We start from the raw sequence: 25,000 nt of genomic DNA, 5'->3' as shown, positions 1-25,000 counted from the left end.
CTGTTCTTTAACATTTTGGCATAATTGCCATCCAAGTGAGAATTATTGATTTGTCTTTTTGGCATAAATATTCATGATAGCCGGGACAAGGGTGAATTGATCATTGATCACAGGAAAAGCCATGGATGGACCCAAACGATTCAATCTCAAGGTGGACCCCATTCATCTTCTTTGTGGCATCCAATAAATGTCCCATTCCACCGATCCAAATACTAGGACTTGATCAAATCCAAAAAACCATTGAAGCATGTAATATGACAACCAGATAAAGGACCAGGTCCAAAATGTCTCTCAGGGACACGCTCAAAAGCACCCGGTCACGAGTCACGACAAGCATTAATGGTCGGCCACCGAAATTTTTTTTTTTTGAAAAATTAGTCAAAGGTTTCAACGGGACTTTTTTTTCTTTTCCATCAATTACATAAAATAAATCCAGCTTCTAGAAGCGGCTGAACATCCAACATCTTTCTGAATGACAATTACAGAATGAGATTTCAAACCACAAAGAAAAAAAATATCAAATCTCCATTGTGCATAGTATAGTATCTTTTATGTATTCTCAAACTCCTGTGACTCTGTTCATTCCGGTCAGATGCATACTAATAACAATGGCAATCAACAGAAAAAATTATGATGTATGATATACATACTTATGTGCATTGTAGCATGAATAAAAGCAGTTCCTTGTCAAAGCCAATTCAGTAAGGTGTGTACTGGTACCCTCCTGGCTGCACCATGCCATTGGTTGGTGGCATCCCATAAGGCATCATTTGCATCATTTGCTGTGGAGCAGCTGCGCTATAGTAACCAGGCCCACCAATCTTGGCCAAACCCACTTGGCCTTGCATCCCCTCCCTTCCATACTGCTGCCAAACTTGCTGTTCCTGCACAAGCAGGTGCTGCTTCTTTTCCATGTCAGCTATCTGCACATATGAAGGAGGTGGCACTGCAAGCGATGCTGCAAATGGATCCTGATGACCCACTGCTTGGACAGTCCCATCCGGTGCAGGCAGTGCTAGAACTGGTGTAGCATTCTTGCCCTGTCCAGGGAGTGCCACACTGCTTGCACTTCCCCCGGTCAGCTGAGCAGTGCTCACATGTTGCCTCACTGCTCCCTGATCGTACATGCCATTCAACAGCAATGGATCAAAGCCACCTGCCATAGCATTTTTCTGCTTTGATAAATTACTAGCAGTCTCAACCAAAGCCAGTTCCCAATCTGCTTTACCACTCTCAGCGGCGGGTGTCTGCCATGCAGATGTTACCTCCGGCCCTCCATTAGATGGGAATGCTTCCCATGATCCATTATTGTTAGAAGTTGGAGGCCCTGAGAACAAGGCTAACGCCAATTTGTTGCCTTGATCATCAGCAGACACTGCATCATCCCTTAAATTCACCAAGTCTTCCGTCTGCTGTTGAGGCTGTGGCTTGGGTTGTGGCTCAGATGGGGGTGGGGGTGGGGGTGGAGGTGGACTGTAATTCTCAGGCGGAGGAAGAGCCTTTATCTCATTCATATCTGGTTCCCGCTCCTCAACTATTGGTGGGTTCTCCTCCCTCCTCTCAGGACTTTTGGATGACTTCCCCTTGTCTTTCAAAAATCCATCCATTGACCCCAAAACCTTGTCCGTAATTCTATGCACCTCCGGGTACTCTGAAGACCTCGCCACCCCAGTATCCCTACACCAATTATAGAACCCCACGAGTTCATCAATCAGCTTCGCAGCACCCACATGTGCATCAAAAACCTTAACACAATCTGCATACTCCATTTCAAAAAACCGATCCTGCAGCACCGCCAATGCCTCGGATATATCAGCATATAGCCCAAAACTCTCCTTCACAATCTGGTAAAGCGCAACGAGTACCATCCTACTATTTTTTGCCACACCGGTGGGACGACAAGCCAAAAAGCGATCAACAATCCGCATCAAACCATTCAATTTCCCCAAAACTCTCTCTGTCTTCATGTCTTTTACTGGCGTCCCCACATCCTTCTGCTCCCTCACAGCAGATTCATTCAAATCCCCGTACGATCTAGATCTCCGCGGCATTCCATACATGGGCTCATCTCTATAATCTCCATACTCATCACGTCGTCGTCGGTCGTCGTCACCACCGGGACTCAATTTTTTCTCATACACCATAAACTCAAGCTTCTCATCAAGATACAAGCCATAAGTCCTCACAAACCCCGAATAATCCCACGAATTCGAGTGCGCCTCATCGCGAAAATCAGACATATTCAAGAGCCTAGCACCTCTTCGCGTGGCGTAGACGATCTCCTCCTTGAAGATTGGATCTCCATCGGATACAAGCCTGTGAACGAGCATCAACGCCTTGAGCGCCACCATCCAATCCCGAGTCTTGCCGAGGCGCTTGGCGATGGTGACAACGCAGGCACTCACGTATCCTCTGGAATAAGAGGTGAGGTTGAGGATCTCCCTCAAGTACTTCTCGTCGGCGGGATCGTCGTCGTGACTAGTGGCCTTGACGATCAAAACTTCGAGGTCAGGCGCTACGTTGCCGGCGACTTTGGCTATGCCGATGCTGGTTTGGTCTTTGACGGCTCCGATTGCTTTTTTTATGGTGCTGGGAGCCATGAATGGTGGTAGATCTAAGAAGATGAGGATTCGATCCGAAAAGAAAAATGGAGATAAGAGGCGTCGGACTTAGTGGGCCCCGGAACCCTGAACGGAACGGCGGAGGGTAAGGATCAGAGAATTGGAAATGAAGAAAGTAGCAGAGAGGTGCTCGGTAGTAGACGAAGTCCTAGAAAGGAAACGCGTATATAGGAGCGAAGCCCAGTTGGCGAGGGCGCGTTCCGTTATCAAACCGACGTCGTTTCAATAAAATCGCACTTCACCCCTAGCCCGTTAAAACTGTCGACTTTACCCTGGGTTTCATGTCTCTTCATTTACTACTTGGGTGAATAATTACTCTTCTTAAAATGATTTTTTTAATTATATAAAAGATATTAAAAAATCTAAAATGAAAATTCAACATGAGGCATCTCATCTCATCCTCAATCCCAACAAATATGCATAAGCCCAAATAAAACATTCTTTAAGGTTTTTCTAACATTCCTTTATCAATTTGGTATTTTTAAAATTTTCCTAAATGGGTAAAATCAATTTTTTAAAGAAATAAAAACAGAGAAAAGGAATAAAATCCATGATATAAAAGAAATATCAACATTATAAATAGAAAAAAAATTAATATGAATAAAATATTATTTCACATCTATTTAAAAAATAAAAATAAATAAAAACCATTATTAGGAGTTAAAGGAGAGAAAAACTCGATTACAGGCAGCACTCATCAGACAAAGAGGAATCTAATCTATATAGTTTTGTTTGCTTGACTCCCTCCTTAGTCCTTACTCCTTACTCCTTACTCCTTACAGACAATAAAATCTATGATCATCATTTCATGTTTCTCATCAAGAATCCTAGATTTGTAAACCTTAACATCTCATCAGAGTCAGAGGTGGTTTCCACGTCACCACTTGATCGAGGCAACCACCAAACAACCTGCTATTTTTTCATATACAGAAGGGTATTTTTATTTAATTAAAGCGTGCAGTGTGATTCCAAAATATCAACTACCCAAGTCACAGCCATCCCAACCTAGTGTCCTTGCAGATGAAAAAACGTATACCAAACATAGTCCCACTTAAAAGAATAGAATCACAAGTTCTGACGCATGGGTGACACATTGATATTATCAGAAACCACTAAAGCGGAGTGTTTTAGGGAACAAAAGTAGAAAATTCTTTTGAGGCTCTAACGGTGGGTACCATGGGCCATGGGGATGGCTCTGATTTCTAATGGCATTGGTCACATTACAGCCTCTGATCATGAAGTTATGGGGATGCTCTGATTTCACAGAATCACGCGAACAACAGCCCCTTAGTGCCTTCCTTTTCAAGGAATAAAATCAGAGGAAGCACTTACAAGAAAACACAAACTGATCAGAAAATAAAGCAAATAAGCTAAATGCACCAATCTTTCTCCGTTTTTGTAGCTAATAAAATTCGAATCAAACATCTAAAAAGATGAAAAGTAAAGAACGGGAAAAAAAGAGTGGCAATAGCATGTGAGCTAGAACTCAGGATTCTTCACACACACACAAAAGCAAAAAAAAAGAATCGACTTATTCCCATAAGAGGTATATTAAAAAAGATAAAAAGGAACAAGGAAAAAAGAAAAAAAAAAAAAAAAACTAATATTTAAACACTATTTCAGTTGACATAAGTGATGGCATCTTTCCCTACTGAACTGAAAGATAACCTAGTCTTCTGATCGGATCCGAAGTTGAACTTGAGGTTGGAAGCATCATTAGGGACAGAGGCACTACTCGTAGAGGGGAAAGAGAAAACAAGAGCTGGGTTAGAGCTCTTGGAGCCAAAACTGTATGAAGGAATAGCATGTCCCTCCTTTGGCTGATGAACACTGCTGGCTGAGAATAACGGCATGATTGATGGAGTTGGTGGCTCAGAGTGTACACCAAAAGAAGCAGAAACAGGGAATGTAAATCCAGAGCTATTATTAGAAGAAATTGTGCTTGGATCAGGTTTGTTGATGGAAATAGATGTCAAGATCGGTTTAATACCCAAAACCTGAGGTTGGGGCTTCTTTTGTAGGTTGGGTACTTCAGACCCAGCACCAAAGTGAACCATCTTAGATGTATGCTGCCCATTAGTTTGAATTTGAAGAGGCCAAAGCTGATTTTTCTCATTCTGCTTCCCATCATGGAACCCCATGATAGCCTTCTGGAAAAAACAGACAATGTGAGTCATAAAAGAACATACCAAAAGGGAAAAAAGATCCATACTAAATTATTTGAAGGGGACATTTAAGTGGATTTAGAAGACAATGACCTTAAACTTCTGAACCCAAGAAAACCTCAATGAGGTAACTATATATCAAAGCAACATTTGGTGTAAGATCTTACCAACCTAATATCAATAGAACATGACAGTTTTAAGGTCTTACTACTACGGTACCCATATATCAAGACATGCATCAAAGCAACGTGGCATGATAGTTTAAGGACCAATTCAGTTAAAGTTGAAGCAGTAATCTCCTCCAAGGCCTTGAATCTTAAGTTTAAAGCTGAATGTGAAAATATTGGTATCTATATTATAGACACATTCATTCAAGACAAAGTATGGGGTACATTAGACAGATGAAATACCTCATGTGGACTCTTGATTTGAACATCAAGACTTTTTTTGGAAACTAATGAAGGCCCTGCATTTTCATTATGTTTTGTAGTGGTGTTGCCAAAGACTATGTTGGACACTGAAGCGTTCTTGTTTACAGAATCAGTGGCTTCATTGGCCCTCCTTTCTGGCTGCTGAACTTTGAAAAGAGAGTTACTTCTGTGTTCACTCCCTAGAGCAGAAAACTTCCGGTCAACTACATTTTTATTTTTATGAAAATCAAAACATCCTAAATGTGACGTACCGGTATTTTCACTTGTGGTAGCAACTTCAGAAGATGAGGGTTTCTTCCATGTAGTGGCTAGCTTTAATTCATCCAACTTTTCTTTGGGGGTCGGTGGATTTCTATCAAGGTGCTCCAATATCTTACGAGCCATCAGAGAAGATTGTGGATGAACGGTTGGAACACTGACTTCGTTGCTGTGTGGCTTATTGTCTAGTGACAGAAATTTAGAAGTGCTACTTGATGCTCCAGGTTGCAAATTCTTCTTGACATCAGGGAAGAAGCCTTTGGATGCATCAGAATTTTCCACCAGTGCAGGCCCATGTAAAGCAGAATGAGAAAATGAAGGTCCTTGGGGAGTTCTCAAAACAGTCTTATTTCTTATCCTACGAATGGGCCCTACAGATCCATTGCCATCATCCAACACATTGCTCCTTGATTTCACCTATGGATACAATAAACAAGAGTAGCCATTTCAAATTTCAAAACATTTACCCATAAGAATTCAATTTTCAGAAATAATAATAATAATAATAATACTGTATAACTTCATGCTATGATGTAAGACACAGACTTGAGAAAATGCAACCAAAATTTCACTATTAGGCTTCATATAAAGGACACAACAAATATTAAATTCCAAATACATATTAAGTTGGGATAGGTATACGTGCGTGCGTGTGTGCGTGTGTGCATGTGTTTATAATTCCAATTTTCAAAACCTGCATATTGTAATAATTTGTGAGAAGAATGAATATAAAACACAATAGATATGTACATTTGTGAGTGCGTACGCACTGCAAAAAGTATAGGCATAGAACAAGCAAACAACTATAGCATTAAATAAAATGAAGTAGAGAGAAGCCTATCCAAAAAAAAAATGACGTAGAGAGGAATTTTCTATTGCAGCACAAAAAATAAATAATAAATAATAAAAAACAAAAACAGAAAACCTTAATAGTTCTAGATGTTAATTGAAAATTAGCTAAAACTAGTGCTAAAATGAAGACTTCCAAGAATCAATATGAGGGAATGATATTCTAACATAACTGGACCACAAATTTCTTGGGGGAAAATAAAATCCACTAAACCAGTTAGTTTAATAGCTGGCCAGTCAATCCTGGCAATCTGGGCAATTAACAGAACTCGATTAGACCCTAAAAGTTCCATTTAGTGCAAGAACCAACAGCATGACTTCACTTTTCTGCTTTTAACATTTTTTTTTTGATAGGTACTTTTCTGCTTTTAACATAGGAAACAGATGTGTGAGATAGCATGAAAAAGAAAGCTATTCCTTTCCAATCAGGTAAAAGGTTGCATTATGCTCGCCAAAATAAACTAAAATAAAAGAGAAAGTGGAGGCATTCCATATTTTAGCCTGAGTTAGAGAAATACTGAACCTAAAGTTTGGTGATAAAACATATTCAGGCATTCCTGCTAAAAGCAAACCATCACAAGTTTTACATTTATCGCATTCCAATCTTTTTTCTTATGCATGCAGAGCTTTTTCACATTTTTTTAGACTTATTGGTGTGCCCAGCCCTTTGAGCCTAGCTCAGGTGGCAAAGGATTAAGTTGGGGATGTAGGGAGTTCCAGGTTCAATTCCGACCAGGAAAAAAAGGGTTATCTATTAAAAGAAAAATAAGACTTATTGGTGTGTTCAGCCAATAAGCCAGTTTCTTCCCAGTTTTGAACTATAGGGTCAGACCAAATGTCCAGCTTGATTGACCCAACAAACACTGCAATCCTCAATAGATAGAAATAGATCAGAGTACAGCTACTTGCTTATACTGATGAGAATTCAGCAAGAAACAAAAAGGGAATACACCATAAAGTTAACAGTGTAAAATATACAAACGAGTTATAAGAGATATTGTTTTCAAGTAAAAAATATAATAAACTAGACATGGAGCTCCGCCATGGGCACTTTAACCTTCCCCATTAAAATATTATTTCTTCAATAACACTCCTCCCCATTGTATTCTTTGCTCCTGTTTAATGGCTAAACTTATTTTGTTCACCACACAGCTTAAACTCCCACATTAAATCGCTTTTCCAATTGCTTTTCCAATAAGACCCTCTCATGATGGTAGAATTCTTTTCAACAACCTCCACCATAATTTGGATTTGGCACTTTTTTTTTTTTTTTGATAGGTAAATAGATTTCATTAAGAGCCAAAGGCTAGAGAAAAGGCATACACGGAATATACCAAAGACAAAGAAGCAAAAAACAAAGGGACAAAACAAACATGACCCTTACTTGGTGGCTAGCCAGTCTACAAAATCTATCAAAGACAAAGTGTGTTCCTCTATATACACCCTAGCCCAATTCACAAAAGTGTACAAAAAAATGGATTTAATGTCTTGATCGTTCTTCTCCATATCATCGAATGCCCTCCTATTTCTTTCTCTCCAAATGGTCCACATCAAGCAGAGGGGGGCAGCTCTCCAAGCTTTCTTCCTTTTCTTGCCCACAAAGGAACCATGCCACCCTAAGAGGTGATTTTTCACAGAGGAGTGCATCACCCATTGCACCCCAAACAGGGAGAAAATTAGAAGCCATAACATTCTGGCTTTCTCGCAAAACAGTAGAAGGTGATCTGTGGTTTCCTCCTTATATTTACACAAAAAGCATCTGTTGGGGATGCTCCAACCAAATCTCTTCAGGCGGTCCGTGGTGAGCAACCTATTCCAAGCCGCCTCCCAACCAAAGAAACTAGCCCTAATTGGAACCCAAGGCATCCAAATAGTTCTAGCCGGGAAGGGGGGTTTGGTATCCCTTGAAAATGAGCTATAAAAGGACTTGACAGAAAAGGTTCCATTCTTGTTCTCTTTCCACCGGAACAAGTCCTCCACACCTCTTCTAATGGTCAAGGGATGAAGCTTGCTTAATAAGCTTTCGACTTCTCCCACCTCCCAATCATTAAGGTGTCTATTAAAACGAAGCCCCCAGCTACCTCCTCCTTCGTCTTCCTCCCAAGCCTTAGCAACCCATCCTTCTTTATTGACAGAGAGGATAAACAAGATGGGGAAAGCTTCTTCCAGAGATTGATTTCCACACCACAAATCCTTCCAAAACTTCACTCTGGTGCCATCCCCAATGATGAAGCGGGAATGAGAACGAAAATTCTCCCAACCTTTTCTGATGGCCTTCCAGACCCCCACCCCATACCGGTTTCTTGCATTTTTGGAGCACCATCCTCCCTCTTGAAGATCATACTTACTAAGGATAATTTGCTTCCATAGGAGCTCATTCTCATTAGCAAATCTCCACAACCATTTCCCAAGAAGGGCCTTGTTAAAAGTAGCTAAACTACGAATGCCCAAGCCACCTTTCTTTTTATCAGCACAAACAACCTTCCAACTCACCAAGTGAGGTTTATTCTCTAAGGCTCCACCGCCCCATAAGAAATCCCTTTGGATCTTTTCAAGCCTTACGCACACTCTCTTGGGGATCACAAAGAGAGAGAGAAAGTAGGTTGGGAGGCTTGAGAGGGTGCTTTTCAGCAGGGTAAGACGGCCGCCTTTGGAGAGGTATTGCCTTTTCCAGAGAGATAACCTTTTCCTGAATCTTTCTTCCACTGCATCCCACACCCTAATGGATTTGTAGGGGGCTCCAAGGGGAAGACCCAAGTAGGATGTAGGTAAGCTCCCTATCTTACAACCCAAGACCACCGCAAGAGTCTCCATAGGAATGCCTTCCCCCACTGGGATGGCCTTTGTTTTATTCAGATTGACTTTTAATCCTGAAATCGCCTCAAACCACATAAAGGTCCAGCTAAGGTATTGCAACTGATCTGCATCGGCGTCACAGAAAATTAAGGTGTCATCGGCAAACAAGAGATGGGACACGAACAGCCCCTCACTTCCTCTTCCTCCCACTCTGAAACAGGAAATAAAGTTTCCATTTCTTGCACGGGACAACAATTGGCTGAGAGCTTCCATGGCCAAAAGGAAAAGATAGGGGGATAGAGGGTCGCCCTGTCTCAATCCTCTAGAGCTACGAAAGAAGCCCGAGGGGCTTCCATTGATAAGGATCGAGAAGGAAGCCGTGGAGCAGCACCATTTTATCCAATTAATCCATCTGTGCCCAAATCCCATCTTGGACATCACCTCCATAAGAAAGTTCCAATTGACATGGTCAAAGGCCTTCTCAATGTCCATCTTGAGAAGGAGGCCCGGGATGTTGTCTTTCAATCTAGAATCAAGGGCTTCGTTAGCAATAAGAACAGCGTCCAAAATCTGCCTCCCATGGACGAAAGCATGCTGAGAATCAGAAATCACCTCCCCCATCACTGTTTTCAGTCTATTGGCTAGGACTTTGGCAAGCAATTTATACACACTCCCTACCAGGCTGATTGGTCTGAAATCTTTTAGATCTTCGGTCCCCTCCTTCTTAGGAATGAGCAAGAGGAACGTGGAGTTTAAGCTTCTTTGGAAGGTCCCATGGAGGTAGAACTCCCTAAAGAGGCCTAAAATCTCTGGTTTAACAACGTCCCAACAGAATAACCAGAAGGCCATTGTAAAGCCGTCCGGACCTGGGGCTTTGTCTCCACAGAAACTGCTTAGGGCTGCGAAAATTTCTTCCTCAGAAAACATAACTTCTAGGCTGCTGGCCAAGCCTTCTCCCAACTCCTTGAAGTTAAGGCCATTTATACTAGGCCACCAATCCCCAGGATCAGAGAGAAGGGTTTGGTAGGCACTGCAAACACCTTCTTTTATCTCTGCCAAGGATGAGAGATTCACCCCGTTTACTTTAATTTTGGATAGGAAATTCCTCCTTGCCCTAGCATTGGCCATTTTGTGGAAATACTTGGTATTTTTATCACCCTCTCTTAACCAGATTTCTCTTGACTTCTGTCTCCAAGAAGTTTCTTCTAGAAGGGCCCATTTCTTATATTCCTCAAGATCCAGATTTTTAGCCTCTAGATCTTCAGGAGTAAGAGCGTTCTCATTCTCCTTGGTCTCCCACCGCTGCAAGCGGGAGAAGGCCTCTGCTATGTTGAAAGAGACGTTGCCTACCACCTCCTTGTTCCATTTTTTCAGGTCCTTCTTAAGAGCTTTGAGCTTCTCAACGATGCAGTGGCTGCTATAGCCTTCAACCGAATATCCATTCCACCAGCTTCTTACTAGGTCTTTGAATCCATCAATTTTCAGCCACATGTTTTCAAAACGGAAGGGGCTTTTGCCTGAGGAGAAACCCTCGGCTTCTAGAATTATGGGGCTGTGGTCAGAGACCAGGCGAGGGAGAGCAGATTGTGAGATGGCAGAGAAGTGGTCCTCCCATTGGTCAGAGATTAAAAAACGGTCCAATCTAGACGCAGCTTGAGAGTTCAAGCCCCCTATCCAAGTGAAAGGACCTCCAGCCAGTGGGATATCCCTCAGCCCCAGCTCCCCTATCACCTCTGAAAATCTCCTCATATCGGCTGTGAGTCTAGGGGCATTTCTTCTTTCCTCTGGATATCTAACAGCATTAAAATCCCCTCCTATGCACCAAGGGTCTTCCCAGAGGCCATGCTACAATCTTTATTTTGAATGGAGAAATGTACTAATACTCTATTAAAATTTTCAACTACATTCCTTATGGTTTCTAGTTAGTATCATCCTATATTATTATAAGGTCTTGGGTGCAAGTGTTGAATGTTGACACACATTTACAAGTCAGATTTGTTTAGTCTAACAAATCACCATGGAGACAAGACTAAATAACGAATTTCCAATTTTCTAGTTCTACACCTTATGCTTAATTAAAGTGTATCACTAAGATTGCCAAAAAAATTCCAAGGTCAATTGAAATAAACAAGAATGAATCTTTCTTTTCCTTAGATGAACGTATCACCTGAATGCATATATAACCAATAGGCATGTTTAACATATATCTTATACCCCAAACCATGCCATTTCACATCATACTTCAAACACCGAATTGCAAATATTAGCTTGCTTTTGTTACCACACCCTCCACCAACCTCAAAAATACCATCACAACTACCTTAAGACCAAACCATGCCATACCCACTAGCATACATGTGATAGCATGTGTGTACACATGTATGTGTGTATATACATGTGTATTATACAAATACATATGTAGTATTTGGTGTATTAAGTGGTGGTGGTGGTGGTGGTTGCAAATATGGTATTACCTTGCTTTTGTTACCACACACCCCCCGCCAACCTCAAAAATACCATCACAACTACCTTAAGAGCAAACCATGCCATACCCACTAGCATACATGTGATAGCATGTGTGTACGCATGTATGTGTGTATATACATGTGTATTATACAAATACATATGTAGTATTTGGTGTATTAAGTGGTGGTGGAGGGAGCAAGTAAGCAAACAAGAGAGAGAGAGAACACAATATGATGCCCACTAGCATAATGATGGCATGTGTATCTGCTTGTAAATATACATATACACCTATAAGTTGTATGAGTTCATGAAGTGGAGGTGGTGGTGGTGGTGGTGGTGGAGAGAGACCACCAACACATTACAAAGAGACTACATGGTACACTATTAAAAGAGAGAAAGAGACCATCAATACACTCCAAAGAAACACTACAAGGTACACTGCAAAAAGTGAGCAAGTGGCCAACAATACACTACAAAAAGATGCTAAATGCTACACCAGAGAGAGAGAGAGAGAGGGAGGGAGAGAAGGAGAGGGAGAGGGAGAGAGAGCAACACTGTAGCATCCAAACAATAATAGAAAAAACAAGATTTATTCAGAGGGAGCGATTTGGAATTCAACAATCAGGAAACTATCAAAATTGTAATGAATCCTCTTTCATTAATAAGCTGTGAAACAGATGCTTGGCATTTGAATGACCAAAAGATAACAAGGTGCTTAAACATGTGTAATTTTATCTGTTCACTCTATTTTGTAAGCATTATTTAACAACTAATAGATTAATGAAGATTCATTCAGAGAGTGAAAGATGGAATTCAACAACCAAGAACATATCTAAACTGTAATAACTCCTTTTCATTCATGACCTGTGAAACATTTGCTTGGTTATTTGAATGACAAAAAGATTACAAAGAGCTTAAACATTTGGGGTTTTATCTGTTCACAGTATCTGTCAACATTACTAACAATTAATATATTAATAAAGACTCAGTGTGGCTAATAGGGGTAGTACCAATAAAAAAATGTCCACAGAATCCATTCTTTGGTTTTTAGAAATTTGATTTTATGGCATTGACCATTTTTATCCTTTCAACTTTCAAGAAACAATGGATTATTTCAAGCTGAAAGAGCCAATACAATAACAATAATTCATTATGACTTACTGGTTCTCATTAAGTTGTTTATAACCCTGAGTACAAACCAAGAAAGAAAATTCCCACAAAATTCACCCCATACTTTTTGAGGATCATTGTAGCTGAAAGAAATAACATCAATATCAAGTCATAAATTCAGAAGATTGTCAAAATGAAAACATACCTGTTCAAAAATGGGAGATTGTGATTGCAGCAAGGGCGTTGATGGAGTGTTTAGGTGCCTACTGCTATCAGCTTGTGATTGAGTTGACTGATGACATGAAAGAAGAAAACAATCATAAAAGGAAGCATGTTTAAAAAATTTAAAAATAAAAACATAATAAAAAGAATTCATTTCCACATACCTTGGAGTGGGGCTTTGAAAAAATAGTTCTAGAATAGGGAGTTCGGGGAAAATTATTAACTCCTAATCTGCTTCTTTGACCCTGTGGGGTTAAATAACTGCGTTGATCCTGTACCATAGCACCTGGCCAGCATATAGGTGGCTTTGGTGAAGGTGATGCAATAAACGGATTTGATGCAATATCATCACTATGTAGGAAAGTTCTTTCATCTTTTGCTATTATGCTCTTAGAACCAAGTCCTATTTCTGATGTTCGAGTTCCCATATATGCTCTTGCAATTTCAACAGGTGAAGCACCAACTTCATCTTGTATCTGCAAAATTTCATGCAATATCCAAATTAAGATATGTAGTGAAGAAAATATTGCATTCAATGCACATTGGGCAAAGACCAACAACCAAGTTCTATACCAATTATTTATTTTGGAGGATTATATGCTGGATTGGAGGGTGAGGTGAGTTCCTTTTGGACTTGATTTTCCAGACATTTGTAAGAGTCAGAGTTAGACATGGTCAATGATTTTCTTCATACCATGTACAGGCTGGAGTTGTGGGGATGGAAGAGAAGCGGGAGACAGATTTCTTTATACCCTTTACAGGCTACAGTTGTGGGAGGTGGGAGAGAAGCAACAGGAGAGGATGCCATTCACCAGCAACCAAGCAAGGATGGAAATTGAATGGATGAGAAGGTTCCCATAGAAAGGGGTGTGGTGCAAGAGGGTGCCTTCAAATGTCATTCCTTTTTTGAACTGCAGTTCAATCAGTAATTTTTCCTTTTTCACTTAGAGGGAAATGGAAAAATGGAACCACCAAAGGAGGCAAATATAGCGCCTGCAAGCTATATAGAGGGCTCTAAAGAGTAATATTCACCAGTAACCACCTTGTATGAAAAGTGGTGGTGCTAGAAAACTGGTGTTGCATTTGCAAAGTACCAAATGGATGAGGGTGCCTTTAAATGTCATTCCTTTTTTGGACTGCTGTTCAATCGTAATTTTTCCTTTTTCATTTAGAGGGAAATGGAAAAATGGAACCACCAAAGGAGGCAAAAATAGCACCTGCAAGCTATATAGAGGGCTCTAATAGTAATATTCACCATTAACCACCTTGTATGAAAAGTGGTGGTGCTAGAAAACCGGTGTTGCATTTGCAATGTACCAAATGGTGTTGCATTGAATCTGTATTTTGATTCTGTTCATAGGTGATATAGTGTGTGATGTCAGGATAATGGTAAATCTACATGAGCAATGTCATGGAAGATTTCTTAGGAACAAGAGTGGAGGTACATGGGTGATAGCTCCTTGTGTTTGTTGTGGACTTGGAAGAAATCAAAGAGGAGGAATTCTATAGGGAGAGATATGGGCATTTTAAAGCTAAAGCTGGTGTTCAGGATCCCTTTGCCATAGTAGGTTATCTACTTTGGCATTTCAGGAAGGGAAAATCAGTTAATTTGTTATCAATGTGTTGAATCATGTATGGTTTGCCTAGTTGGTTTGACAGACAATGAGGCTTTTGGAAGAATAAGGAAGCGGGAGAAGAAATGATGACCACCAATGGTAAGGAAAGAGACATTTCATTCCCTAGACCATACACCGATCACATTCATATTCTTCTCTTCTTCTATTCTCAAAAGACATTTTCTTATACTTCTTTCTTGAAGGCATTTGATGTATTTGTTTATTTATATTCTTCAACAAGTAATGTGATTATTTCTAATATCTTTTTCTTTTTGTACAACCCTTATCTTTCTTTATTCATGAACTACCTTGACATATCTAAACATCTTTGTCAAATTACCCGCACCCTAATAATAGCTAGACGTGGTAGCAAACATAATACATACACTAGTATAACACTATACAATAGTTTAAACAAATTAATATGGTTGGAAAGTATATACAGCTAATTGAAAAGTTGAAAGTCCTAATTGATGGATAGATGGAGCAAGTAGAATAGTCATTTTTTGTGGTTTGACTTTCAAGTTTCAAATTGACAACTTAATTGGTTGGTTAACAATAAATAGATGGTTCCAATTAATATCTCAGTATCGTGAGAGGAAGATACAAGACAGAGAGGAAAAGAGTTGCCATAAATATAGATAAATACTACTTGGTACGTAATATTTCATCACAATGAAATCATTGTTTGTTTATATTAGAAATGCCTAGAAGCGGCGAGAACAGTACACACGAAGTATACAAACATCGCCCAAGAAATTAGACAAAAAGAAAGATAAAAAACCTTTCCCCTAACTAGACAAACAACCACTCTATAAAATCAATCATGGACAAAGTATAATACTCTAAATACACCCTAGCCCAATTCACAAAGGTATACAAAAAAGAATGTTTTATAGCTTGGTCAGACCGTTCATTATCATTGAACACTATTTCATTCTTTCCTTCCGTAAGAAATCGTTGTTTGTTATCAAAAAAATATAGATAAATACATAGTTTATATCTTCATTGGTTGATATCAAATAAAGAGGTACAATTGTTACTTTAGCATTTTGAGAAGGTGATGAAAAATAAAGGAGAGAAAAAATTGGGTTATGGGCTTTCTATATTGATGAAACAAAGAAATAATATCAAAATAGTATATGAAAACACAAAATGTTCTATTGTTAAAATTTGATAAATAAATGGAGTGGCTCTATGAGGAGGACAAGATTAAGGAAGGAGTGCCATAGGCTTTCCATAATCTGTTGTTTGAAATAAGGGATTAGAGACATGATATCAATGGCATATCCTTCCATGTTTTGGAAAGGCAAGAGATAAAGCATTTAAAGAGATCATTCACAAGGCACGAGGTGTTTTGTGCTTTGTTAGTTTTAAACTAGGATAAGGCTCTCGGTCCTAATGGGTTCCCTAGGGTTTTTTGACATTACAATTGGGATTTTGTGAAAGATAAGATTATGGGTTTCTTTAGGGATTTCTATCATCAAGGAAAATTTAAAAGGAGTCCAAACGCTACCTTTTTTATGTTAATCCTGAAGAAAGATGGTGCAAAGGATTTGAAAGATTTCACGCCTTAAGCCTAGTGGGTGGCTTCTTTAAGCTCCTAGCCAAGGTGTTAACCAATAAACTAAAGAAGGTGATGGGAAAAATGGTCTCCAAGTTCCATAATGACTTTAGAGAGGAAGACAAATTCTAGATGAAGCACTTATAGCCAATGAGGCTATAGATTCCAAGCTAAAGGGTGGATCTAGTGGAGTAATTTGTAAGTTTGACATTGAAAAAAGGCATATCACCATGTTAACTGTGTTTTTTTGTTAATTTTTGAAAAGATAAGATTCGGCTAGAAATTGATTGGATGAATCAAATGGTGTATATCCACAGCAAAGTTTTCAATGCTAGTCAAAGGGACCCCCTTGGGTTTTTTTGAGAACTCTATGGGTTTGCAACAAGGAGACCCTCTCTCACCGTATTTACCTATGTTAGCTATGGAGGTTTTGAGTCAACTTTTGGAGAAGGCCAAGAAGGGTGGTTATTTGTCAAGCTTTAAAGTGAAGGAAGGGTGGTGAGGTAGTTGATTAGCACCCCCCTCAAGTTTTTTTGAGAACTCTAAAGGTTTGAGACAAGGAGACCCTCTCACACTATATTTACTTGTGTTGGCCATGGAGGTTTGGAATCGACTTTTGGAGAGGGCTAGGGAGGGTGGTTATTTGTCGAGCTTTACAGTGAAAGGGAAAGGTGGTGAGGTAGTGGAGATGTCCCACCTTTTATTTGTAGATGATACGTTGATCTTTTGTGAAGATTCTCAAGATTAAATGGTTCGTTTAAGTTATATTGTTTGAAGCAATCTTGGGGCTGAAAATAGACTTGGAAAAAAGTGAATTGATCCCAATTGAAGGATTGCTAATATGGAGGAGTTGGCAATGGAGTTAGGTTGTAGGGCTAAGGAGCTTTAGTCTACTACTTAAGCTTGCCTTTGGTATGCCCCTTTCATATCAATATCAGTGTAGGATGGGGTGGAACAAAGGTTTCATAGAAGATTGTCAATGTGGAAAAAGCAATATATTTCTAAAAAAGGGAAGGCTCACATTGATTTGAGGTACTTTATCCATTATGCCTATCTGCACATGCCCTCAATTGCAATCCCTTGAAATATAAGGTAAAGGCTAGAGATGATTCAAAGAGGTTTTCTATAGGGAGGTGAGGTTATGGAGAAGAGGCCGCATTTAGTAAGATGAGCATATGTTAGCATAGAAAGAAGTAAAGAGAGAAGAAGAAAGAGAGGGGAGGTGGTTATTTAGAAGTCTTTTATCCCTTAATTGGACTCTTCTTGGTGAATAGATTTAAATATTCATCTTTGAAGGGGAAGTATGGGAAGGATGAAGGGGGTTGGCATTCACCTAAAGTGAGAGATAGGTAGGGGGTTGGAGCTTGGAAAGCTGTTAGAAAAAAGGTGGGAGTAATTCAATAGTAAAACTATTTTTGTAAGGGGGTAATAGGAAGGGGTTAAAGGATAGATGGTGTGAGAGGATCCCTTGTGTGTATTCTTTCCTTTCTTAGTTGCATTAGAAATAACTAAAGAAGCTTGGGTGCTAAATTATTGGGATGTGACAAGTGCAATGGGTCATTGGAATCTTTGTTTCTCTAGACACAAATGATGGGGAGTTGGATATTGTTGAGATGTTTTTTTCAAGATTGCAAGATAAGTCAGTGAGGAGGGATGAGAATGTCAGGATGATCTAGAAGGAGTCCAAGAATGAAGTATTTTTGTTAAATCCCTCTACTCTAACTTGGAGTGGGAGAGATCAATTCTCTTTCCATCAAGATCTTTTAGAATTTATGAGTTCCATCCAAAGCAACCTTTTTTGCTTGGGAAACTGGTTAGAGAAAAGTATTAATGTTAGATCGACTCCAAAGAAGAGGTAGCTACTGGCAAATAGATTTTTTTGTGTAAAATCTAAGTAGAATCAATTGACCATATCCTTCTCCACTAAGCCAAATCAAGGGCTTTATGACAGTTGTTGTTCTTATTTGACGTAATTTGGGTGCTTCCTTCCATAGTCAGAGAACCTCTATTAAGTTGGGATGGCCCATTGTTAGGGAGAAACAGAAGAGAATTTGATGAGTTGCTCCTTCATGTATTTTTTGGATGTTATGGAAGGAAAAGAAATCGAAGAGCATTTGAAATTGAGCATTTTGATTAGATGTTGAAATGTTTGTTCCTAAGTAACCTACTAGCTAAGGTTGGGATGTACATTAAAGAAGGCTTTATGCCTTTCATTTGAATTTGTAGATGGGTTGGGATCTTGTTGAGAAAGAGTGGTGTTTTTTGTATTCTCTCTTTTTTATGGCTTTGCCCTTTTGTGCCCATTGCATACATTTTATGTACTACAGTGTGCTGTTTTCTTTTTCCATGGATATGCAACTAAAATTAGAAATTATAATGTACATCCAATCACATAAATGATATTGTCAATTTTCAATAATTGAGTAAGATGAAATTTGATCTTCTTTTACCTTTTTTTCCTTGTCCACTTAGCACTTGAAGAAAGTTATAGCAAATTCTCTTATAGTTCTTCATCTAATAAAGAGATGTTTGTAGACTATGTGCTTCATCTAAAAATTTATTATGAAATCGAAAGGTAAACTAATGAAGGTAACTAATAAAGAGATCTTCATCAAAAGCCAAATGCTTTAAGTTAATCTAATAAGAAAAAAAATAATTTTTCATGCATAAATAATTGACCCAAGAGACCAGGTAATGTGACTATCCACTCCACTCACAGTTGACGAGGGAAGAGGAGTAGAGACTCCCCAAATAGATCTGTTCAAGTCCAGCTTTACTTCCACAGATTTTCTTGAAATTTCATGGGCATTGAGATTCCCTTCAGCTTCTCTTCCTGTATTTACAATTGGATTTTTCTTTTCCCGCTCAAAATTAGAAAGATCAGCTGCCCTTGAATACAGTATCTCTGTTAGGCGATCAATTTGGTCCCTACATAGCAAGGGGAAGCATGGGTATTGATAAGTTTGACAAGCACAGACAGGAAAATTTGCATGCATGTGACAACACAAACACGAAGGAAACAGAAACTATAAAACTTAAGGTAGTTACTATAATTAGCCAATAAAACTTGAGCTCCGTGTTGAAGAGCTATTTGCTACCAATTCAGGCAGGACAACAGAAAATCGTTGTTTACCTAGAAAATTTTTTCCCTTTCATCAGCTGCTCAATTTCAGAAAGCCCGCTATCATCAGGTAGGTTGTCCTGTTTATCTTGTATGTGCCGATCAAAACCAGAAACAGGCTTAGCTCCCTCTGCAGTTCCACTAGGACCTGCAACTCCAGCAGATCTGGATATTTCAAACTGCATAAAATAATTCCCAATTCTTTTAGGGGTAAAAACAAATATGTATTTCAACAAAAGAACATAGCCATCAAATTATAGAGATGTGGTAAAAGTATAAGAACTACAACTACTAAATAATTCTTTGATTACAATGAATCAGAAAAGAATTAAATATAACTGTCTTCAGGTCAATGCTACTAAGAGTTCCAAGAATACATCGCAAGCAGAAATAAGAGTGTCCGCATTAACACTTTCTCACATTCTAGTTGAGAAAGTATGTTTGAGCTTAAACCCTCTGCTTAATGAGAAATTGAGTGAAAGCACAAACTAAGTAATAAAGGTCATAGCATGTAGGTGAGGAGGCAAGGAAATCAACTAGCCCAACTGCTTGATCCTCCACCCACACAATCTGATTAACAACAAAGTTTCATGTTTTCATGAATTACAACATTTAAAATATATGAAGCCTTCCAAAGTTTCATGTTTTCCCCTCATAATTGGGATATGAACCCAAGCAGAATAATCATATACGACTCAAAGAGATTGTTATTCCCTAGCAAACAAAAAAGGCCACGAAAAAGTTGTTGCTGCTAATGTCAAGTTTTCAAGCTAATAGAATCTGCTCTGTTGAAGCAAATATAGCTAAGTAATAAGTGTTTGCACTTCCATGCATAGATGATTAGTACATGTTACTAATGTCAAGCAATGGGAAAATTCATTTTCATCCAGGAAAAATATTATAGCCCTAAAAACACATGGAAAAGCGTGAATATAACCAATAAAAATGAAAAAAGCTTACATTTAAAGTGCCCTTTCTGTCATTATTGGCATCTTCCTGCACCTCAGTATGCAATTTATCTGTTTCAGAAGGACTAATCAATTAGAAATATTTGAAGCGAATAACCAATGTTGAACATGAACAAGCTTGAGACAGATGTATGCAACAGAACAAGAACACAAAAAATAAAAAATAAAAAAAATTAAAAAAAATTAAGAAATAGAAAGTACTGGTTGAATAATAACCTTAGAGAACCTAGCTCCACAATTCACCTGACAAAAAGTATCATAGTGATACAAATATATCAGAAGAGTAACCTATCAAAAAATATATCAGAAGAGCAATCCCTTGTTCTTGTGATAGGAAGAAGAGCAATTATTTTTCACAACTAAGATAAACAATCTTTTTAAAAGCCAAAATATGCAAAATATTATTAGAAAACATCAAAGGACATGTAAACCAAGTACATGAGGAGTACACAAGTTACACGAAAAGAAAAGACAAGCGAAGAATTTACATCCACAAGCTTCCCAAGTCTCACTCAAACCTCATGCAATGGATGCTAACCTCCCTTTGTTTGGTCTGAAGCAGATGGAAAGATATGGATAGGTGATCTTTTGATGGACTCAAACCTCCAGCTTCCTCTGCATAAGTTTGAGCACATCAAAATATCACCCCATCCCTATCTTTCCAGGATGAGCTTCAGACCAAACAAAGGAGAAGGTTACCAACCACATCTTTCTGATACATCTCCAGATAAACCTACCATGCCAGCTTTGAGAAACACATCCCTTATTGTTCCAAGAGAACTCATACTGTACCAAATTGCAAAGCCACCTTGAAAAAGATCTTGGGCCACCGAGAAATTAATCGTTTATGTTTGACACATTCTAAATCCCTCTCACACGCAGGAATCCAATTTACAGGAGCTCTCTCCTCAGCAGCTAATCCACTGTCAATATCTTCTTCCAAACAGCCGCCAATATAAAGAAAGCTACTTTTGAGGGATCTGAAGTACACAATATCTATTTATTTCTCTCAGCATGTTCATTAATAAGATAAATAAAAAAGTGCCAAGGATGGCACAAACCATGTAAACAGGAAACGAACTCAGACTGCACCAGGAAAAACAAAGCAATATAGGAAAAGAAGAAAAACAAAATAAAATATTGAACAATACTCAACAATCAGGTGAAGCACTCAAACTACTGACAAAATCCACAAGGGAATGCCTCCTGTCTACCAAGCTTGACCTGAGATTGCAACAAGTACAACACCACCTCTTCGAGCTTGGGACTTGGGTATAATTAACTTGATCACCTCAAAAATCAACTGCCACAATAAGTGAGCTTTCGAACAATGAATGAGAATATGGTCATTTCTTCTACTTCCTTACTCAAGTAGCATCTATTAGGAATCCTCCAACTTCTCCTTTTGAGCTGATCTAGAGTCAAAATCCTGACCCAAGTTGCTTCCCAAGCAAAAAAGTTAATTCTCGATGGCACCCAAGAATACCATAAGCGAACGGCACCACTCTCCTATTTTCCAAAAAGGAGTAGAAGGACTTAACTATAAAGTATCATTATTTGTGGGCAACCATACCATAACATCGTCAGCCTCCATAGAAATGGGTGTGCAAACAACCTCCCAAAAAGGCTTATACCTCCTCTAGTTAATCTAACCAATCCACTTCTTCCCAAAACCCATCTTATCTACCGAAAGTAAGAAGTTACAATTTACATGATCATAAGTCTTTCAATATCAAGCTTTTTTTTTTTGTGATAAGTAAAACGTGCATTGTATTAAAGAAAATGAATACACGACGTATACATATACAAATTGCATCCAATATCAAGCTTATAGAAAACTCTACATTCATCACTTTTCAACATCAAGTCAATGGCCTCATTAGCAATAAAAATTGCATCCAAGATTTGTTTTCCATTCACAAAAGTATTTTGGGACTTGGAGACCACTTTACCCACCACCTTCTTTAGTCACTAACACTTTAGCCAAAATCTTATAAAGGACACCCACCAAGCTAATAGGGCACTTCTAATAACTATTAGTCCACCTCAAGCAAATACAATTTTTTTCTAGCTTGCCAATGGTCAATCTTCTCTCAAATCTCTCCATAACTAAAAACACATTGTCTTAGCCTTATAGGATGTAATCTCTATAACAAATTCCAAAATTGCTACAAACCTATGTATGCTTGCAACAACCAACTAGGATAAGTTCACTCTTTTCTAGCTCATCTTCAACCCTTAAACTACCTCAAAGACAAGCAAATTACATTTAAGAAAATTCAAGTGATCCATCCACCATGCAAATGTTATCTCCATAAACTCTCAACTGGTTGAATGTTTACTCAATCTTAAACTTACAACCTCTGCCCTCTTACTCTTCTTCAATCTCCAATGAAGCGTTTCAAGTAACTAGTGTCGCATTCAAAATTCACCTATCCTCCACAAAGCATCTGCAAGCCTGATACCCATTTCCTTATCACTCAACTTAGTCTTTGCGCTAAAACCTTAGCCAGTAACTGATATATCCCTTTACCAAGCTACTAGGCTTACATCTTTTAATTCCTCTCATCTCCTTTTTTATTTAATACCAAAAGTATCACTTTCAAACTATTCTTAAATATTCATGTCAGATAAAATACTTCCAACACATTTTCACTCACTTTAATTAAAAAAATATTTTATAATATATTCTAGGAATACAAGTTATATGTAGCAGCTTCCAAAAGGAAAAGAAAAAACAAACTTTGGACAATCAAATCAATTATGATTGTTGTTTGTTAATATACATCATGCTCCTAATGCCTCCAAATGCAAATATCAGTTTCTTGTAAATTTCACAAATTTGGCTACCAACATCATATTCTAACCATTACAAACTCTTTAGCAAAGAAGATATGCATCAAGCCTTCTAGCCATATATTGTCAAATATAATCCTTCTAACCATCAAAATCCATGCCCCTTAGCCACCCCCCATCTTTTCAGAGACTTCAAGTCACACAAGTGCACTTCTTATTGTTGTTTTCCCCCTCTTTTTCTTTTAATTGGTAATGTGATTATTTTCCTATTGTTATCCACAATCAAACCGGAAATTCCCTATTCCCACCCTAACGGTTTCCATTTAAGCCAAGCCTCAAGGGGGCGACTCCTCATTGTTGTTTATGCCAGCAATAAGTTTCCCAGAGTGACTCCTCACTTTTGTTGCTCTTGGCAATGGGTTTCACAGCATCGGTAGTGGGACTAAACCATCTCAACCAAAAAGACTCCCATATCCAAGCAATGCATTGTCCATGGACTGATAGTTGATACCTATTAGCCAACTACCATTAGAGCAACTCCTATGGTCCATCCAAACGAAGTCCTTTCATATTGTAATTCTGAAACAATCCTGCATTATTGACTTGCATCAACTACTCAAGATTCATATTCCAACTTCATATATTCTAGACATGTTTTATTTCTATATTGAAAAGCACTACGGTCCACAAAGCATTGCCCATTTTACTAACAGCAGATTAACTTTCTTCCATTATGACCAAAATCTACATCCCATTGACATGGAGACAAGATGCCAAGCATTACCACTTCGAAAAACAAAACACAGGAGATGCAGCCTTTTTTTTTTCTTTTTGTATTTATCAATTTACTCCCTCCCAACATATGGATTGATCCATGTATTTGAGCTTTCTTATGTGCTGAAAGAACCATTTGCGGTGCAGTAAACAAAAAGTTACAAATGGAGAAAGGTGGTAAGTTTACTAATGCATTCAGAAGGAAAAGGCATGACAAAGACAGGCATGACAAAGACTTCTCAGCCAACGCATCCAAACTCGTTGCAGTTGCACAGAAGTTTGGACGTGTCCAATGTGCCCAACGGAAGAAGCGTCCTCCAGATCATCTGAGTCACTGAATCTGCCGTCTGTGACTTTAAAGCGGCGGTGGGTTTCTTCCAAAAAGATGGTTAATGAGTTGGGAACGTTTAAAACTTTGTTAAATTACTATGTTATTTTCAACCAAAAAAAGGAGCAGATATGTGCATTCGTAATGAGAGCTCCCTCTAATAGTTTGTGTCTGCATGTAAATAAGGGCAAGAAAGAATTCCTTCTTTCTTTTCTTTTTTTTTGTGATAAGATTAGGATATTCCAAACCATCTCATTCTTAAACAGACACAACTCGACATCAAATGCCTAAACCCACAATGCCAATTACAAATGAAGACCAAACGGGCAAAAAGTAAAGGGCAAGTCAAGTCAATATACCATAAACACACATCCAAGCAGGTCCTGAATCTGAAACCCTAATCAATTTATTTTAGAATAAAGAAGAAAGAGATTTCAGAGGAGAGAAACTTCACCGTGATCCTGGTCATCGGAGGTCGGAAGAACATCAGTGGAAGGCGATTTAGAGAAGAAATACGGCAACATCCTTGTGGCGCCGCCGGATATTAGGCGGTAGGCCAAATTCACGGGCTTGGAGAACCAGCCGCCGCCTCCACCTCGCCCGTTGTCGGAGCGGGATTGATTGGGCGGGGGCCGGTCATAGGGAGTGGCGTGCGGCTTCCGTGATGGAGGTTTGCCGAACTTGCCGCCAGCACCTCTCTCCCCTCCGTACAGCCCCGACGACGTCGTTTCATCTTGCCTCTGCATCTCCTCTCTCTCTCTCTCTCTCAAGCGCCTCTTTTTTCGTCTTCTCTTTTTCTCGCCCTTTTCATATCACTGGCAGCTTGTGCGCTGCTTTTAGGCCTTTCACTACAAATAGGAGTGCTGAGTCTGCTTTGTTTGCGGTTTTTTACTCTTTTTTTCCCATTTTTATCCC

The 25,000-nt window shown here is 38.9% G+C and overlaps 2 protein-coding genes across 3 annotated transcripts; both read right to left on the bottom strand.

The window, feature by feature from the left end:
* Positions 1-381: 381 nt before the first annotated feature.
* On the bottom strand, positions 382-2,600 carry LOC100252580 (putative clathrin assembly protein At2g25430). Its single transcript, XM_002285247.4, has one exon. The coding sequence runs from the start codon at positions 2,598-2,600 to the stop codon at positions 699-701; it is 1,902 nt and encodes a 633-aa protein (XP_002285283.1). The 3' UTR covers positions 382-698.
* LOC100261107 (nuclear pore complex protein NUP1) lies at positions 445-25,000 on the bottom strand. 2 transcript variants are annotated; one of them, XM_010658132.3, is made up of 9 exons: positions 24,540-25,000; positions 20,180-20,238; positions 19,232-19,398; positions 18,816-19,026; positions 13,083-13,394; positions 12,902-12,988; positions 5,469-5,892; positions 5,197-5,396; positions 445-4,771 (listed from the first exon to the last, which is right to left on the bottom strand). In XM_010658132.3, exons 1-9 carry the CDS (start codon positions 24,829-24,831, stop codon positions 4,241-4,243), a joined length of 2,283 nt encoding a protein of 760 aa, XP_010656434.1. In that variant the 5' UTR covers positions 24,832-25,000; the 3' UTR covers positions 445-4,240. The 2 variants fall into 2 exon arrangements, with proteins under 2 accessions (XP_010656434.1, XP_010656435.1); XM_010658133.3 differs by having other exon boundaries at positions 3,968-4,768; positions 24,540-24,965.

The sequence above is a fragment of the Vitis vinifera genome, chromosome 11 (assembly GCF_030704535.1).
Source record: "Vitis vinifera cultivar Pinot Noir 40024 chromosome 11, ASM3070453v1".
Lineage (NCBI taxonomy): Eukaryota > Viridiplantae > Streptophyta > Magnoliopsida > Vitales > Vitaceae > Vitis > Vitis vinifera.
The sequence above is the reverse complement of the archived record's forward strand: the minus strand, read 5'-3'. Positions and strand labels throughout refer to the sequence as shown.